This window comes from Muscardinus avellanarius (assembly GCF_963383645.1).
Source record: "Muscardinus avellanarius genome assembly, chromosome: 12".
Lineage (NCBI taxonomy): Eukaryota > Metazoa > Chordata > Mammalia > Rodentia > Gliridae > Muscardinus > Muscardinus avellanarius.
Window position 1 is genome coordinate 96,593,280 of NC_137798.1, and position 15,882 is coordinate 96,609,161.

A 15,882-nucleotide genomic window follows, 5' to 3' on the forward strand; every position below is an offset into this window, starting at 1 on the left:
AGGTCCATCCCCAGACCCACCAAAAGAAAAGAAAAGAAAAAAAATAAATAAAAGGAAGGTAGTTCAAAGCTGAGTGGAGACGGACTATAGCTGGGTAATTATATATTCCCATACCTATCATCTTACATTTGGAAAGAATCTCAAGTCTCATTTAATGCTCTTAGTCACTAGTACTGAATGCTTTAATATTAAATGAGAAGCCAGATTAATACTGACCCTTCATCTGTCTCAAATGTCACAAATTGTAGGTTAAAACCTGACTCTGTAAATCCCAAACACTGAAATCATAATGATTTGGTTGTGCTTTCAATTTGGATGACAAGTAATTTTAGAAATCAAAAATAAATATTGGAATTTCATACCTTGTGCAAGCATATTAAATTCCAAGAACAGTGCTATGTGGTAAAGTTCCATGGCTTCTTCTGCTCTGGTCATGCTTGGCTTTCCTGCGACAAGAGCCTGAACTTCACTGAGACTCCCCACAGAGGGGCTGCAATGCAAAACAGAGAGGTCCACCACGTCGGTGTACATACAATGTAATATCACTTTCGCATATTTTTTTGGTATAATGGACTCATCTAATATGATTCTTGTGGGAGTCCTCAAAGTTCGGTCTGTGATTTCTTCACCAGTCCGTATTCTCCTTTGTAATAAATTTCGAAAAAACGGGGACCGTGCAGAAATAATAGCCTTGTGGGCTTTGAGCTCTTCCTCTAAACAGTTCTGATTTCCCCCAAAAGCTTCAACCAGCTCAGAGTCTGAAGAAAAACTAAGGACGACATCATAGTAACACATGTAGTCAAAGAGTCCACGCATATCTACATCGAGGGAATTTGGTGTCCCAAATTCTTCACTCAGCTGAACAAGGATATCGACATTTTGAAACCTTGAGTCCTCCATTCCAAACTCTCCTGTATAAAGGTAGTGTAACAAAGCAGAAAACATGGGCATATCAATACCAGCTGTATTAATGTCCATTACTATCTCTGCCCCATACTCAGGTGAGGAAGAAAGCAGCGTTTTAAAAAATGGACACCTTGCTGCCAAAATGGCACGATGAACAGGAAAACAAGTTTCTTGAAATATTAAGTCTACATCAGTACAATACTTGTATTCATAAAGATCAGCCATGTCTTTCTGCAGTGTCCGGGCTTCTGGTCTAGCCAAACTGGCTTGTAGAGAAAGCTCCTTCAAGGCTGATGTTCCCTCGTATTCCTCCACTAATGCATTGACATCTCTAACATCCCAGCCCGAGAGGAGTTCTCGCATCTGCTTGGCGTGATCGGCAGACCTATTGGATTTTCGACGCTTGATAAACTTCTTTTTGAGGGTGGCAAGGCCAGAGGTCCTCTTTTTTTTGTCTTGTGGTTTCTCATGGCCATGGTCAAGGCTGTACAATTTTGATTCACAACCATAGCCTTGTTGAGTATAGGATGATGTCCCTAAGAAGAAATTAAACAAAGAAAAGTGTTTGAATTTTCTTAACATTCATTTTTAACATAGTTTTCAATGCCAAAAAAATTTGCACATTCCTAGAACACTCAAAGTTGACTTTTTTTGTTTTCGTTTTTATAAAGGAACATAAAATTTCAAGTAACCCATGAGTAACTTAGTCTGAATTTTAAAAAATGATTTTAGTTCTCTGTTAATCCAAGAGTGAAAAAGATCTTAATTGTGGATTTTTAGAAAATGAGATATAGGCAGACTTGTATATTAAGAATATATAAGAGCCGGGCGTGGTGGCGCACGCTTGTAATCCCAGCATTCAGGAAGCTGAGACCGGAGGATCGTGGTTCGCGGACAGCCTCAGCTACTTAGTGAGGCCCTCCGCAACTCAGTGAGACCCTGTTTCAAAATAAAGAATAAAAAATAGCACAGGAGGTGTAGCTCAGAGGTTGAATGCCCCTGGGTTCCATCCTCAGACTCTCAAAAATAAAAAAAATATTACTTGTACATAATTGTGGAATGTTTCTTTTTCTTAGCTATGCCAAGGCTGCATTTATATGAACAAAATAAATGGACCAGGACATAGGACAGGAGATCGCAAGCTTGCCTAGGTAATTAATTTACAACTATGGTTAGGACAACCAAAGAAAAGATTAACTGTGCTATAAGCAGTTTGTTTAGGATAAAACTCATGCAAACCAAATTTATATTTGTCAGGGGGAAAAAAATCTAGGTATAGTGTAATTATTATCTATAATAACGTTTCCATAGCTTAATTGTCTTTTTTCCACAAAAACCACTGAAAACACAATTCTATTTATGGGCACAAAGAAAATAAAGTTAGAAAAACTGACAGTTACCTATAAAAGTCTGTTGGGCCTGTGAATTTCCCCCTACCCTCGGGGAACATGAATGAGGATAGTTAGATGCATTAGCACCCATTTTCTTCAGTCACTCAGGCATTCCATCTGCTTGTTCTTCAGAGTACAATCCCAGAGGCCTTTAGGAACCTTCAACCCTGGATCCAGTAGCCTCTTTTCATCCATTTCTTGATATGAAACAAAAACAATCTTATTAATTTTTGCAAGTGTATCTCAAATCACAGTTAAAAAGCAAGCTACTGAAAACTGCTTTCATTCCAAATGATATGCCATCAAATCATATGTAAACTTTTCAGAAAATGTAAAAAAAACCTTTAACCTGTAATTATGAGTCTGTTAGCTACAATTCTGAGCCAAAACGTACCAATCATAAACATTTGAAGACAGTAAAAAGAAACATCAGACTAATTTAAATTTAGTTACAGGAAGAGTACAGTTATAAGGAAGAATGAATTTAAATTTTAATTTATAGTTATAGGAAGAGTATTTCAAGACAGGGGAAAGTACTTAGATTAAAAATTAAAGTTTGAATTAAAAATACTTTGAAGTTGATTGGCTTGCTGTTTTTCTATTTTAAGATAAGAGTTGCTTAAACTGATCTTTAATCTATTTAATCGGGCATTTTCATGGAAGGGGGGAAAGGCAGACAAACCTAAATGTTTAGACTACCTGTTCTACAGTAATTGTGAAAGAGAAGTGATTATAAATATAGCGACATATAATAATAATTTGGGAGGCTGAGGCAGGAGGATCACAGATTCATGGCCAGCTTCAGCTACTTAGAATGCCCCTGGGTTCAATCTCCAGTACAAGAAAGAAAGAAAGAAAGAAAGAAAGAAAGAAAGAAAGAAAGAAGAAGGAAGGAAGGAAGGAGGGAGAAAGGAAGGAGCGAGCAAATAAATCACCACTAATAACTGCATTTTTCTCTGATCTATTCACCTAAGCACACAGACATCTACTTAAAGCGTTTAGAACAAGACTGGGGAACCTTCAACTAACTAGGCATGAGTAGTTTAAGTTGCAGTAATTCCAATCAAATCACAGACTTCTGTAATAAAGTTCCATCCATCTATGAAGACACAATGTCCTAATTTCACTCCCATACATACGATGTAAAGTCTGAACATTTTAAGAGATGACTGCACATTTGTAAGAACTGCATGTTACATGGCAAGGAAGCTAAAGGGTTTAATCTACTATTTTGTAAACATCAAATGGCACCAAAACAACAAACAAACAAACAAAACTCGAGGGCTGGGGAAGCAGCTCAGTGGTGGAGTGCTTGATGGCCTAGCATCCACAAAGCTCTGGGTTCAACCCCAGTAATGCATGCATGTATGAATAATTCTTCCAGCAGAGTTCCATTTAAAAACAGGCAAGAAGAAGATGTAGTTACACATGCCTGTAATCCCAGTAGTTGGGAGGCCGAGACAGAAAGATCCCAGGTTCTAGGCAGCCTCGGGAATTTAGCAAGGCTCTCAGGGACTTAGTGAGACCTTGTTTTAAAATAAAAAATAAAATAGCGCTGGGGTATAGCCTGGAGGTAGAATGCCCCTGGGTTCCACTCCTAGTACCCCCCACCATGGATAAGTAATCAATCAAAAAATTTTTTTGGTATGAGAAGTTGAATTTAGAGGCATTCCTCTGTGCTACATGTCAGCCCTATTTTATTTATTTATTTGGTGGTAATGGGGTTCCTGGAAGCCCTACTACCTCCAGGCTACACTCCCAGACCTATTTTATATTTTTTTATTTATTTGGAAACAGGGTCTCTTAATCCAAGGATGCTGACTACGAACCTGCACGATTCTCCTGTCTCCGCCTCCCAAGCACAGGGGTTACAAGTGTGTGCCACCATGCCCGGCTATTTTTTTTTTTTTAAGTTAAACAGTTTCACCAGGTATGGTGGCACATGCTTATAATCCCAGTACTTGGGAGGCTGAGGCAGGAGTATCGCAGGTTTGCACTAGCCTCAGCTACTTAGTAATGCCCTCAGCAATTTAGTGAAACCCTGTTTCAAGATATAGCTCGAAGGTGGAATCCCTGAGTTCAATCCCCAGCACCACAAAATAAATAAATAAAATAAATGAATAAAAATAAAAAATAAAAAAGCCGGGCATGGTGGCGCACGCTTGTAATCCCTGCGCTTGGGAGGCAGAGACAGGAGGATTGCGCAGGTTCGAAGACCCTGTTTCCAAATAAAAATGTAAAAATAGGTCTGGGAGTGTAGCCCGGAGGTAGAAGGGCTTCCAGGAACCCCAGTACCACCCCCCCCAAAAATAATAAAAATAAAAATAATAATAAATAAATAAAAATAAATAAATAAAAAATAAAAAATAAAAAAATTTAAATGGTCTAAGTTGCTAAGGCTGGTCTCCATCTTGAGATCCTCCTGTCTCGACCTCCCAAGCATTGGGATTACATGAATGCACCACCAGGTCCAGTTGTAGTGGTGATTTGGGCATGGTGGTGCACGTCGGTAATCCCAGTACTACATGAGAGGCAAAGGCAGGAGGATTACAGGCTTGAGACCAGCCTTGGCAACTTGGCCTGACTTTGTTTCAATGTAAAATATAAAATCGGGCTAGGAGTGTAGCTCAGAGGTAAAATGTACCTGGATTCAAGCCCCAGTATACACACACAGTTTAGTGGCCAGTGTCATTCACATTTTTTGATTCTTGAATACTAGAAATAAAGTAAAAGTTGCCTTTATCTTTTCTTTTTTGCCAATTCATTTTGAATAGTATCTTTATGTGTGTGGGGGTGGGGTGGGGAGGGTACTGTGGATTGAACCCAAGGAAATTTTACCTTTGAGCTATATACCCCCAGCCCTATTTTACTTAATTTTTTTTTTTAATTTGAAAGTGTCCCACTGTGTTGCTGAGGGTCTTGATAAACTGCTAAGGCTGTCCTCAAACCTGTGATCCTCCTATCTCAGCCTCCCAAGTACTGGAATTACCGGTGTGTGTCACCATCCCCACATTCCTGCAAAAAGGAACTAAAATTGCCTGTGTTAATTTCAGTTCAAACTTAAAACTATAAGTCTAGCAAATCTTAGTTTCCAAGTTGAGCCCCATTTCCAAGTTGAGCTTCAAGATTCTATCAAGGCCTGGCGTGGTGGCGCACGCTTGTAATCCCGCACTTGGGAGGCGGAGACAGAAGGATCGCGCTGGTTCGAAGCCAGCCTCAACGGCTTAAGAGACCCTGTTTCCAAATAAAATATAAAATAGGTCTGGGAGTGTAGCCCGGAGGTAGACGGGTTTTCAGGAACCCCAGTGTGTGTGTGTGTGTGTGTGTGTGTGTGTGTGTGTGTGTGTGTGTGTGTGTGTGTGTGTGTGTGTGATATATATCACACACACACACACAGATTCTATCAAGCATTTTTAGTCATTCTTTCAGATAAAATGGGGCTCTGAAAGTCTGTGCCTTGCTTACAGGTTAACTCTTAATCTTACTCATTAAAGATTTGTTTTTAGAGGGGAAGGTACTGGGGATGGAACCCAGGGGCACTCTACCTCCAAACTATAGTGCTAGCCCTTTTACTTTTTTACTTTGAAATGGTAATTTTTTTTTTAATTTTTAAAGTGTCCCACTAGGTTTCTGAGAGTTTTGCTAAGCTGCTGAGGCTGGTTTTGATCCTGTGATCCTCCTGTCTTAGCCTCCCATGTATTGGCATTACAGGTGTGCACCACCACACCCAGGAAAAATTTACATTTAGAAAAAAAACAATAACACAATCCTTTTACAAAGAAATATGAAATACATTAAGAAAAAATCCAGAATAAAAGCATTATACAAGATAAAAGGCCTTTACCAAAGTGAGGAGGGAAAGAGTTAATAAAATCACCTTACAATCTGGGAGCAATTGTACATTTGAAAATTATGGGTCAAGTGTTTCTAAACATGCAATTATATAGTGTCACACTATGGTGGGCGCGCGCGCTCGCGCGCTCCCCCCCCTCTTTTGTAGTACTGGGGATAGAACCTAAGGGCTTTTCTATCTCTAGGCTATACCCCAAGACCTATTTTCTATATTATTTGGAAACAGGGTCTCACTAAGTTGCTGAGTGCCTCACTAAGTAGCTGAGGCTGGCTTTGAACCTGTGCAGCCATCATGCCTGGCTCACTTTACTCTTTATTTATTTACTGATTGATTGATATTGGGAATTGAACCCACAGATATTCTATCTCTGAGCTACACCCTAGAGTGTGTGTGTGTGTGTGTGTGTGTGTGTGTGTGTGTGTGTGTTACTGCTGATTGAACCCAGTGGGTATTTTACCTCTGAGCTACGCCCCCCCCCCCCAGCAAGCTATATCCCCAGTGCAATTTTTCTTCTTTGATACAGGGTTTCACTATGTTGCAGAGAGCCTCACTAAGTAGCTGAGGCTAGGGGCAAACTCTGATCTCCCTGTTCTGAAACAGGGTCTTACTAGGTTGCTGAGAGTCTGAGTTGCTAAGGCTGGTATCAAAACTGTAATCCTCTTGTCTCTGCCTTCCACATACTAGATTACAAGTGTGTGCCACCCATAATCACGCCCAGATCTTTACTTATTCTTGAAGCTCCGTATTGTTTAAATTTTGTTTGCTTTCTTAATTTCTACTGACTGTAGAGCAAACTCATTAACATAGCACAAAGGATATTGATGGTCCTTAGTAGGCCGAGACACAAGGAAAAATAAAAGTTTGTTTCCAGATGAAAAACCAAAAATGGACACTTCACTACTCTTACTTCAACACGTATGTGCATCATACACAAGAGGACTGTTTTTCGACTGAGAATTCTGCATGGTTTATAAGGACTCAAGACTGATCACGCTGGTCTGTTTGAAATTTAACTCATAAAAAGTGGCTTTTTCTTAAAAAAAAGAAAAAACCAACAAAAAACAGTCTCATGATGAGCATAATTAGATACTCTAAAAGACACAAGAGTGATAAGACATCACCAGCTCCACAAGAGAAAAAAGGACATGTAGCAAGCACTAGGAGAGTCACAGGCTGAGCTACGGATGACTGGCTATCTGCTACACCAATGAGCAGGTGAGGTGAGCAGAGACGACGAGGATGGACAGGCGAGGTTTCAACATGGAAAGGTGACCTGGAATAAGTGTCTTCGGAATCTGATGACAAAGTCTCTTATTGGTAGCCTCTCACTTACCAGGAGCTCCCCTCAGTAAGAAGCACCCATCCTGATGTGGGTTCAATTTGAATCTCTTAAAGGAGTTTGAATACCAAATTTTACAGGCCTTAGAGAGACATGGGGTGAAGGCAGGGGCTGGGGCAGTAGTTCAGTGGTGGAACGCTTGCCTAACATGTATGAGGCCCTGGGTTTAATTCCCGGCATCACAAAAAATATAAATCAGGTCATTAACTCATAAAATCATTAAGAATACTATTACAAGCCGGGCGTGGTGGCGCACGCTTGTAATCCCCGTGCTTGGGAAGCGGAGACAGGAGGATGGCGCAGGTTCGAAGTCAGCCGCGCTGGCCTAAGAGACCCTGTTTCCAAAAATAAAATAGGTCTGGGAGTATAGCCCAGAGTTAGAAGGGCTTCTAGGAACCCCAATACCACCAAAAAAAAAAAAAATAAAAGAAAGAAAATACTATTACAAAAAGAAAGAAGGAAGGAAGGAAGGAAGAAAGGGCGGGTGTGGGTTTCTTATGTCATCCCTGTACTCTCCAGTTCCAAATCCTGGGGATAGCCCCCACAGGAGAGGGGGGACTCTGACTGTTGAGTCACCATACGAAAGCCTTAAATCCTCAGAAAATAATTTCATAATCTCTCAAGTAACCAAAAATGGATGCCAAATGGTGCACAGCATTATGTTAATGTAATCTTAATGTAATCTGCTGTTCTAAAATGATAGAAATGAGAATTAATCACAATCTAATCTCTCCAGTGGTTGTTTTCTTTCTAAGCAAGCCTGGTCTGTCTCCTACACACAATCCAATCTTTGAATAATGCAAGAGAAAAGAGAGGGCCTATAGGACTGGAGAGTCTCAAGGGACGCAAACAGCCCTACACAAAGTGGATAAATCTTTTTTCTACCATCTCCATTCTGGGGAGCTCGCTCTGTTAATCCTCAGCATGACCCATCTGGATAAGATGCTGTGACTACCTAAAATGTGCTGCAGAGATTGCAGCAGACCCAACTGGGGGGGCGAAATTATACTCAATGCAGCGAGAATAAATAATCCTATGTGAAAAAAAATTTTTTTTTGGTGACTGGACTTAGAGGCATTTACCTCCAAGCTACGCTCCTGGCTCGGTATTATTTCTTTATATGGAAAAAGGTCTATTAGGTTTCCGAGAGCCTTGCTCCATTGCGGAGGCTGGATTTGAATCCGTGACTCTCCTGTCTCAACCTCCCAAGTACTGGGATTACAAGCGTGCACCACCACACCTGGCCTATGTAAAATTTTAAAAAACAAAACACAGGTCAACTCTCCTTCCACATCCACCAAAGCCAAAACTAAACCGAACCAAAACCTAGGTCAGCATTTTCTAAAGTTTCCCCAAATTCCAGAAAATGCCACATTAAACAAAGCGAGATAGGCATCTTTACCTCAAGACTTTTTTTTTAAAGCATCTCTGAAGTGCAATATATCCACTGTGAAGAAGTATGTAGCATGATCTAAAGGAGCCCTATTCTCTGTGCTCCAAGGTCAAGCTCATCATGCCAAGAAAGAAGCTGCCCAGAAGGTGGGCACTGTTGCTGCTCCCTTGTAGACAAGGGAAAATGATCCAAGCGGCAAATAGCACCTTACAGGATTCAGCTGAAGGTCTGAAGAATTCCTAGCCTATCCTATGGACCTCACCATCAAGAACTACAAGTTGCAAATTTAGTAGGTCATTTTGTATCAAAAGGTTAATTATGAAGCACCTAGAACTTTTCAATTAAAAGAATATATTCTCTGGGTTCTAGTATGACCTAGACAGTGTTGATTTTTTTGGTTATTATTATGGGTTTTGATTCCCCCCCCTCCAAAAACTGATTTTATTTGATGTATTCAAGTCTTAAGTTTTTCAATAAAGAAAAAAATCTCCATAAATAATAAGTAAAGGAATTGCCCTATTGATTACTAAAGGAATGAACTTACATGATACTCCTTGGAAAAAAATACCAAAGTTGCCATGACCCTCCTCCCCTTTTCTTGAGGTACTAGGGATTGAGCCAGGGTGTTCTACCTCACCTTCAGCCCTACCTGATATCTGTTTCTGAAACAGGGTCTCACTTTGTTGATGAAAGTTTCACTGCTTGCTGAGGCTATCCTTGAACCACAATTCTGTCTGTCTCCCACGTACTGGGATTACAAGTGTGGGACACCATGCCTGGCATATCGACACTTTTTATTGTTTCATCAGTGGAGGAAGAAGGGGGTTAAGGTACTTGGGACCGAGCCTCTCTGTCACTGATGTGTGTTAAGTCACACTTAGCTCTGATGGACTCCAGTTTCCCAATCTATAAAATAAGGAAGTTGAAACAGGCGTCCTAAAATTCAGAGAAGCAGTATGACTACTAATTTGGGTAATGCAGATGTGGGAGAGTTATTTCCATGTTAAATGTTAGAGGAGGATCACCGTTTTGAGGCCAGCACAGTAATTTAATGAGACCATCAGCAACTTGGCAAAACCCTGTCTTCAAATCTTCCTCACATGCCTAACATGTTTAACCTAACAACTCAAGTTTCCTGAGGGTTAACTGTGCTTCAGACTCTGTGTTTAAAGCTTTCACACACTACCTTGGTACCCTTTTAACTGAGGAGGCTGGGGTAGGTGACTTGTCCAATGTCTCCCAAGAGCTAGGATTACTCGAAGTTCTATTCTTGGATACTTTCCAAGAGCAACAAGACAAAAAGACATGAACAGCAAGCAGAAGCAGAGTCGGTAATAAACCTTTGACTTTTGAAGGCATCTTCATATATGTATTTTTGTGGTACTGAGGCTGAAACCCAGGAGTCTTCTACCTCCGGCTACACCCCCAGACCTATTTTTTATTTGGAAACAAAGCCTCACTAGGTTGCTGAGAGCCTAAATGACTGGGGCTGGCTTCACACTTGCAATCCCTCCCAAGTACTGGGATTACAAGCATGCGCCTGGCTTTGAATGCATCTTCAAAGAGATGACACAAGAAGGGAAGTTCAGAAAGCCACAACTCGGCTGGTATGTCCCTCTGGGACCTTTTATAATAGAGGCAGTTGACCTCTATCCAGCAAGAAAACCCTAAAAATTTCACAAGAATAATACTTATAATACCAGCAACTCATAAAGGAAAGGCCAAACTGTGTTCCATTAATAATATTTACTAAGGCAAGGAAGTCAGAATTATACAACTGGAAAGAGCTCTCAATTGTTTTGGTCAATCTTGTTTTTAAAAATGAATTATCAGCAAGGAGTAGTGGTGAGGCTGAGAAAGGAGAATCGCAGGTTTGAGGCCAGCCTCAGCAACTTAGCAAGACTCTTCTGTTTCAAAATAATTTTTAAAAAAGAGAGCCAGGAGTCTAACTCCTAGGTAGAATGCCTCTATGTTCAATGTCCAGTACCACCCTCCCAAATAGACAGACAGACAGACACACACATGCACATTCATACTCACACAGAGTAAGGATTTATAATACATGCAAATCATATATTTGGTTAGAGATTAATGTCCAGGGAACTCCTAAAACTCAACATGAACAACTCCATTCAAAAATAGTTATTTCTAGTCAGGCATAGTGGGGACATACTTAAAATCCTAGTACTTGGGAGGATGAAAACAAGAGGACTGCAAATTTGCAGTCAATCTCAGCTACTAAGTGAGGCCCTCAGCGATTTAGTGAGACTGTTTCAAAATATCAAAACAAAGAATAAAAAATAGGGCTGAAGATATAGCTCAGAGGTGGAATGCCACAGCCAAATCCCTAGTACTGTAAAAACAAACAAAACAAATTATTTCTTCAAAGATTAATGGCCAAATGAATATATGAAAAGGTGCTCAACATCTTTAATCATTAGGTAAATATAAGTAAAAACCCAATCAAGATACCACTTCACAGTCAGACTCTGGGATGACTACTGTAAACAAATTCTCAATTTGTATTTGCACAGGTGTGTGTATGCGTGTGCAGCGCAATTGTTTGTTTTTAGGTAATATAAAGACTGTGGTTTTTTTTTTTTTTAAGAAATTACTCCTTTGTATTGTCTTCATTACTCTATAAACCCAGTAATGCTTCAGATTTAGCTTCTATTTTATCTGACACTACAGTAGAATTTATATTTGAGGGTTGCTATTGTTGGTATAACTTTATATCCTTTTAATTTTTCTGTATTTTGCTTTAGTATGTCCTTTTAAAGAAATATATAGCTGGGTTTTATGTGTTTTGCTGCTTTTTTTTTTGAAAATCTATACCTTTTAAAAATAAACTTTTTTTTTTTTTTACTAAAAAAAGAATGGTTGCTACTAAAAAAGAAAAAATTACAAACATTGGTGAAGAGTTGGTGGGAATGTATATTACTGGAGCCACTGTGGGAAACAGTACAGAAATTCCTCAGAAAACTAGAAATAAAATTACCACACAGCAATCGCACTACTGGGTATACATTCAAAGGAACTCGAATCAGCACGCTGAAGAGACCTTGCATTCATGTTTACTGCAGCCATGTTTACAATATCCAAAATATAAAATCAGCCCAAGTGTACGCTGCCAGATGAATGGATAAGACAACGTGGTATATATACAGAATGAAGTATGACACAAAAAGAGTAAATCCTGTCATTCGCAGCAATATGGATGGAACTTGAAAGGACTGTGCTAGTGAAATAAGTCAGGCACACACAGGCAAATACCATGTTTTTACTTAAATGTGGAAGCTAAAAAGTTGTCCTCAAACAAAGAGAACTGTGGTTACTGGAGCCTAGAAGAGCGTGGAGGAAGAGGAGATGAAGAGAATGATTAATGGGTACTGGGGGCAGGTGGAGAGGAGGAGTAACAGGAAGCTATGAGTGACAATAATTAACTGAATATTTAAGAATAACTAGTGAGAAGGATTTTTTTCTTTTTGTGGTATTGGGGATGGAACCCAGGGGCTTTCTATCTCCGGGCTATACTCCCAGACCTTATTTTATATTTTATTTGGAAACAGGGTCTTAACTAAGTTGCTGAGAGCCTCACTAAGTAGCTGAGGCTGGCTTCGAACCTGCGATCCTCTTGTCACAGCCTCCCGAGTGCTGGGATTACAACCGTGTGCCACCACGCCCAGCTCTAGTGAAAAGGCTTTTGAATGTTCCGATCACAAAAAAATGCTGCATCTCAAGTGACAGAAACGCTAGTTCCCTGATCTGGTCATCACACAGCACACCATGTACTGAAGTGTCATACTGTTCCACAAGTACATAGTTACATCAGCTAAAAATGCCCTGAAATCATTCTGGATCCCATTTACACGCTTCAATTCCATGAGTAAAGGTTACAGCTACAATATAAATGTTCATTATTGATTGTGAATGACAAGCTAGTCGTTCTTCAGCAGTGTAAATGAATTAAAGTCTTGCTTTTTCCTTTCTTTTTTGCTGTACTGGGGGTGGAGCCCAGGGGCACTCTACCTCTGAGCCACACGCCCAGCCCTAATTTTTATTCTTTACTTTGAAACAGGGTCTCACTGAGTTGCAAAGGGCCTCACTAAGTAGCTGAGGCTGTCTGCAAACTGCAATTCTCCCAAACGCTGTTACAAGTGTGCGCCCCCTCGCCTGGATAAAGTCTGCTTTTTTTTTTTTTTTTTTTTTTAAACAATGTGAGCACAGGTTTATTTTATCCCTACTGGACACAGTGAGAGACAGAGTTTAGGAAGACGAGGCATGAAAAGCTTAGGCACTGACCCAAGCTTGCAGAGCAGGTGAGTGAGAGGCAGGCATGGATTTCAGGTTATGCTTGAGCTTATTATTTTCTTCCTAAATGTTTGAAGGGAAAATGTCTAGAGTAAATACAGCTGCATTTCAGAAATGGGACTGGAGTACACACCTGACTGACAATGTTACTTCTGGTGCTTATAATCTCTCACTTAAGACAAGAAAGATTTTCCTGCAAGGAGAGCTTGTGAAATTAAAGCAAAACAAAGTACTATTGTGAATAGTTACAGTTCGACCGCATGCCCCTTGAAGGCAGGGTGACACTTTTTATGCTTGATCATCTTCTACCCATCCATCCACTATCTGGCTTCAAGAAGCAACAGAGTGTATCAAGTAAACCAGGAAAGGTTATTCAAGGTAGAAGAAAGAGGATACATAAACAGGACAACTCCTGCCCCAGTCGTCCCATTCCCAGTTCTCATAACTCTTCCTCTATTATCGACTAATATTGTAGCATAATTACTCACATTTCCACAAAACTGTAAGTTTTCCAAGGTAGGTATTCTCTTTATTCATCTCAGAATCCTTGCCAGCCACCACAGAACACTAAGCAGGCACACAATATTTGAATGAATGGCGGTGGTTACCATGAATGTTGATAGATATCAAAGGCCTAAGGGGTATGTGTGTTATTAGTATGAGTAGGAGCCTCAAATGCTGTAATAACGTAATGTTATAGAGAAACTAGCTTTGGGGCGGGCACATAACATTTTACTGAGTAATATGCTAAAATAATAAAAATGGTCTGTATTTAAAACACAACAGAGGAAACAGTGGAGCCAAGCATAGACTAGTCAGGGAGCAGCATCACTGTTATCTGTATTTTATAAAGATCGCGGGTAGCTTTAAGGCAATGGATCCCCATGCAGGAAGACTTATTAGAGAATTCTTGCTATTGTGCAGAGAAATGTTAATATGGATCGGGCTTTATTTCTAAAACAGAGATAAATCCACCTACTTTACAAGGTTCTTTGAAGAATTAAATAAAACAATATAGATCCCACTACAAAGCTGTAGCAACAACCTACCACAAGACACATGCTGTCTTCTGAGGGGCCTGGACCTCTGCCAGATCTGACCTGGCCTGATGAAACACATCATAAAGATGTTGAAGTATGGTCGGGCGTGGTGGCTCATGCTTGTAATCCCCGCGCTTGGGAGGCAGAGACAGGAGGATCGCGCAGGTTCGAAGCCAGCCGCGCGATGGCTTAGGAGACCCTGTTTCCAAATAAAGTTGTAAAAATAGGTCTGGGAGCCGGGCGTGGTGGCGCACGCTTGTAATCCCCGCGCTTGGGAGGCGGAGGGAGACAGGAGGATCGCGCAGGTTCGAAGCCAGCCGCGCGCGCTGGCTTAGGAGACCCTGTTTCTAAATAAAAATATAAAAATAGGTCTGGGAGTGTAGCCCGGAGGTAAAGGGCTTCCAGGAACCCCAGTACCACCAAAAAACCACAAAAAAACAAAATAAAACAAAAGATGTTGAAGTATTATGAAAATTTTGATTTCTAGGGATTTAAAGTTGGGAATCAATTCCTAGCAAGTGGTGAGTTAAGGATATGAATGGCTGCACTGTGAAGACATTAGTGCATGTTTAAGTTTACCCCAAGCTTACATCTAAAATGCTTCATCCTGACCACAACCTCAGAGTAAGATCCTCCTGAGCTACAGGGTGAAGAGAGGGCAGAAAGGCTACCTCTAAGAAGGAAGCCTGACTCTTCACCCACCGCCTTGCTGAGCCTCCTTACCTGGGTCTTTGGGAGAGGTTACTGAGATTGGGTAAGGCAGTCTGGGCTGGAGCAGTGATGTCCATGGCCAGCGTGGCAGTGGGCTTGGCCCAGCCATGCACAGCATCAGAGCCCATGCTGTCTTCTCCTAAAAGCTGTCCTCCCAAACAGAGGCAGATCTGGAGGAGCAGGAAACGTTTCCCTCCAAAAGCTATGAAAAAGGAGCCTATAAGGTGAGGGGAGAGAATGATTTTAAGTGCCAGGTCTGGTGGTGCATGCCTATAATTTCAGTACTTGGGAGGCTGAGACAAGAGAAACAGGATTGAGGCCAGCCTTGGCAACTTAGGAAGACTCTTAGCTTAGCAAAATAAAAAATAAAACAGGGCTTGGGTGTGGCTCAGAGGTAGAATGCCCCTAAATTCAATCTCTAGTGCAGGCAGGCAGGCAGCAGGCTCTACAAGATCGGTTGAGTAACTTGTCTAATCAACTGTCTCATAAGGTAATGATCAATTTGGAATATTTGTAGTTGTGATATGAAGACTAGCTATGAGCCAGGCATACAGAATTCAGCTGAACAGATAAAATTACTTTTAATCAGAGACACTGAATTTTCTAATGGCTTAGAGATGTAAAAGGCAACTCTGGGTGATTTAGGGAAGGTGGTAAGAAATCTGAGTCCAGATTTGAGTTGCAGAGGATTTGAAGAGAGAAATAAAGCTGGCATTAGAGGAGATATTCAAAGCAACCAGATTTATAAGAAAAGTCTCATATACTCCAGTGAAAGCCAAAAACTGATTTTCTAACACTAACTTAGCAAATGTTGAAAATAAAGAATATATTTCTTGTTAATAAGTTATTGTGGGTCCCACTAGTAGAGTGGGAGAAATAAGAAAAAGTATGCTGGGTGAACCTGATAGCCTGCAACACAAAGAAAAAGAAAAACAAAT

At 40.5% G+C, this 15,882-nt stretch overlaps 1 protein-coding gene across 2 annotated transcripts in view; it reads right to left on the reverse strand.

Annotated features, from left to right (window-relative positions):
* The window catches only part of BTBD7 (BTB domain containing 7), a gene marked incomplete at both ends in the record, with an annotated part of 109,627 nt that overhangs the window by 56,075 nt on the left and 37,670 nt on the right, over nt 1-15,882 (reverse strand). The window contains 2 exons of one of the 2 annotated variants that reach the window (XM_080707621.1): nt 363-1,442; nt 2,307-2,388. The exons of the other annotated variant lie outside the window; for it this stretch is intronic. Coding sequence (XP_080563747.1) covers nt 363-1,442; nt 2,307-2,388 — 1,162 coding nt within the window. Of the gene's footprint in view, nt 1-362; nt 1,443-2,306; nt 2,389-15,882 lie in introns of those variants that run through there. 2 annotated transcript variants of the gene reach the window in all.